At 38.5% G+C, this 3408-nt stretch overlaps 1 protein-coding gene across 5 annotated transcripts in view; it reads right to left on the reverse strand.

Annotated features, from left to right (window-relative positions):
• Nucleotides 1-3408, reverse strand: part of CDK19 (cyclin dependent kinase 19) — a 117355-nt gene that overhangs the window by 103734 nt on the left and 10213 nt on the right. The window contains exon 1 of one of the 5 annotated variants that reach the window (XM_023750103.1): nt 1092-1118. The exons of the other annotated variants lie outside the window; for them this stretch is intronic. Within the exon in view, the coding sequence (XP_023605871.1) occupies nt 1092-1103 (12 nt within the window). The 5' untranslated portion in view covers nt 1104-1118. Of the gene's footprint in view, nt 1-1091; nt 1119-3408 lie in introns of those variants that run through there. 5 annotated transcript variants of the gene reach the window in all.

Here is a 3408-nt window from a genome sequence, read left to right on the forward strand (position 1 = left end):
ATACACACACACATGATGTATATGCAAATACATTTACAGAAAATCAAATGTAGCAATCTGTTAACTGCTTAATCAGACTCTGGGATGGAAAACTACAGCCTACGCTAAATCCCGCCATGCCTGTTTTTGTAAATAAACTTTTATTAGAACACTGCCAATGTCCATTCATTTGCCTGTTGTCTATGGCTGCTTTCTCACTACAACTATAGAATTAAGAGTAGTTGTGACAGGGACCACATGGCCTTCAAAACCTAAAATATTTACTGGCCCTTTACAGAAAAAATTTTTTGCTAACTCCCGATCTAGACAATGGATATACAGGTGATCATAGGACTAAGTCTATAAACTTCTCTGTATGTTAGAAAGTTTTTATAATCAAAAGTTGAAAATTTTACAATTTTATACATGAATCTTTTGACTTCTCAAGAATTTAGATAAATATAGAAATAGATCATTGAAAGAGAGCTTGGACACAATCATAACAATGATATACTAAAAAGTTGTTATGCCATTTTTAGTGCAAAAGGAACAACTTTTTAAGACAGAAACTTGGTGTCTTAAACACTCTTACCCTAATAGGAATTTATCCTATAGAAATACAAAGCATAAAAAGATAAATAGCAGTGTTTGTTATCTGCCAGACACTGGTTGCAAGCACTTCACGTTATGTCAGGGGTCCTCAAACTACGGCCCGCGGGCCACATGCAAATACAAATATTGTATTTGTTCCCATTTTGTTTTTTTACTTCAAAATAAGATATGTGCAGTGTGCATAGGAATTTGTTCATAGTTTTTTTTTAAAACTATAGTCCAGCCCTCCAACGGTCTGAGGGACAGTGAACTGGCCTGGCCCCCTGTTTAAAAAGTTTGAGGACCCCTGTATGTAATCCTCACAACAATCCTATCAGGTAAGTACCACTACTATCCCCATTTCACAGATGAGGAAACTAAGACACAGAGTTAATTTGCCCGAGTCACACAGCTAATAAGTGGTATAGCTGGGATTATGAATCTAGATAATACAATTTCAAAGCCCAATCTTTTTTTATATGTAGAAAAGCAATTTATTCCATTACAGTATAAGCACTTACATAGTTAGTCATGGAGGAAAATAGCAGGCCTGCTGTTGAAACACGTCACCCAAAACAGAGATCTATGAAACCAGTGGTCAAGTACTAACTCCTAAAAATAAAAAAGCAACTCTTATCCCAGATTAATTTACTTATAAAACAAATACAAGCTTATCAATTCACCCTTCTCAACTTAGCTGAATAGTCTACCTCTTTACAACTTGGTAGTCCCAAGTTTTAAAAAAAAACACCATTTCACATAAAGGAAAAAAATAATATGAAAACAGCTCAAGAAATACAGTAACGGCGCTAGCTGGTTTGGCTCAGTGGATAGCACGTCAGCCTGTGGACTGAAAGGTCCCAGGTTTGATTCCAGTCAAGGGCACATGCCTGGGTTGTGGGATCAATCCCCAGTAGGGGGTGTGCAGGAGGCAGCTGATCAATGATTATCTATCATCATTGATATTTCTCTCTCTCCCTCTCTCTTTTTCTCTGAAATCAATAAAAATATACTTTAAAAAAGAAGAAATACACTAACAAGCAAAAATATATGGAAAAGAGGAACACGTAATTTTGACTTAACTCACAAAATTGAGAGGAGACGGGCCTACACAGGAAAATGTGCATCCTGGAAAGTCAGGTGGGAAGATTTTATTTTATTTTGTTGTTGTTAATCATCACCTGAGGATATCTTTCCATTGATTTTTAGAGGGAATGGAAGGGAGGAGGAGAGACAGAGACAGAGAAACATCAATGTGAGAGACACATTGATTGTTTGCCTCCCACATGTACCCAGACGGGGACTTGGAATCGAGCCTACAACTGAGGTACGTGCCCTTGACTAGAATCAACGTGGCTGACGCCCTATCCACTGAGACAAACCGACTAGGGCTACTTTATTTTTATTTTTGTAAAACCTAAGTGATTGCAGAGAAGCAAGCAAGCTTCTAATAAAAAATAACGTCCATGACCAACAAAATATACCAGAAGACATAGAGCAATAGTTTTGGGTTCTGAGGAAAAAAAATATCCTTAATATAGAATTCTATATTCAGCCAAACTATCAATCAAGTATGAGGACAAACTACATGCAAGAACTCAGAAAATCTACACATCCTATATGAAAAAGCTACTAAAAATATACATATATTTTTTTAAAAAAAGGAATCCAACAAAACCACACATGGGATATTAAGAAATACTATTAGCTGAGTATGCCCAGAAGACTTCCATTAGGCCTTAAAACCTAGATTATTTCAAAAAGCACTCATTTAACACGCAAGATTACACTTCCTTCTATAAGGGTCTCAATACCCTAATTCATTCAGCAATAAATAAATTTCATAATCATAATCATAATCATGTTGAACAGTTTCCAATATTCACTTTTTAGAATCAACCCATAGACAAAAAGCAATGAATAAACCAGGATGCTATAAAAATTACACTTTAAAAATTGGGAGACAGAGAAAAAAAGAGTAAGAAAAATGTGTTACTTTAACATTCATATCAGGAAGGTCCATATAATATCCTGATAAATTAAGAAAAAGAAATTTAAGTTTATAATTTAAAGTCATAAAAGTGTTCACCATAAGAAGTTAAAAAAAAAAAAAAAGGTAAGAAATTTCAAGGTTGAGCCCTAACCGGTTTGGCTCAGTGGATGGAGCATCGGCCTGCGGACTCAAGGGTCCCAGGTTCGATTCCGGTCAAGGGCATGTACCTTGGTTGCGGGCACATCCACAGTGGGGGGTGTGCAGGAGGCAGCTGATCGATGTTTCTCTCTCATCGATGTTTCTAGCTCTCTATCCCTCTCTGTAAAAAATCAATAAAATATATTAAAGAAAGAAATTTCAAGGTTGAGATGGGAAAAGGGAAAATAGAAAGTAGTGAGAATTCACAAAATTGCTCAGCTTTTCTAACGTAAAGTCAACAGAAACTGCCTAAAGTGGATAAATCAAGAAACAGAATTATATGTATACTAGAGGCCCAGTGCACAAAATTTTGTGAACTGGGGGGAGGGGGGGGGCCTCAGCCCAGCCTGCACCCTCTCGCAGTCCCAGACCCCTTGCTCCTTACCATCCACCTGCAGCAGAGGCAGGAGAGGATCCCGCCACCACTGCTGGGCTCGCCAGCTGTGAGCCTGGCTTCTGGCTGAGCGGTGGTTCCCCCTGTGGGAGCACACTGACCACCAGGGGTCAACTCCTGCACTGAGCTTTTGCCCCCTGGTGGTCAGTGCAGTCCTGCCATTCAGTCGATTTGCATATTAGGGTTTTATTATATAGAACTAGGGGCCCGGTGCACAAAAATTTGTGCACTCGGGGGGGGGGGGGGGGGGAAA

Source organism: Myotis lucifugus, unplaced genomic scaffold (assembly GCF_000147115.1).
Source record: "Myotis lucifugus unplaced genomic scaffold, Myoluc2.0 scaffold_11, whole genome shotgun sequence".
Classification (NCBI taxonomy): Eukaryota; Metazoa; Chordata; class Mammalia; order Chiroptera; family Vespertilionidae; genus Myotis; species Myotis lucifugus.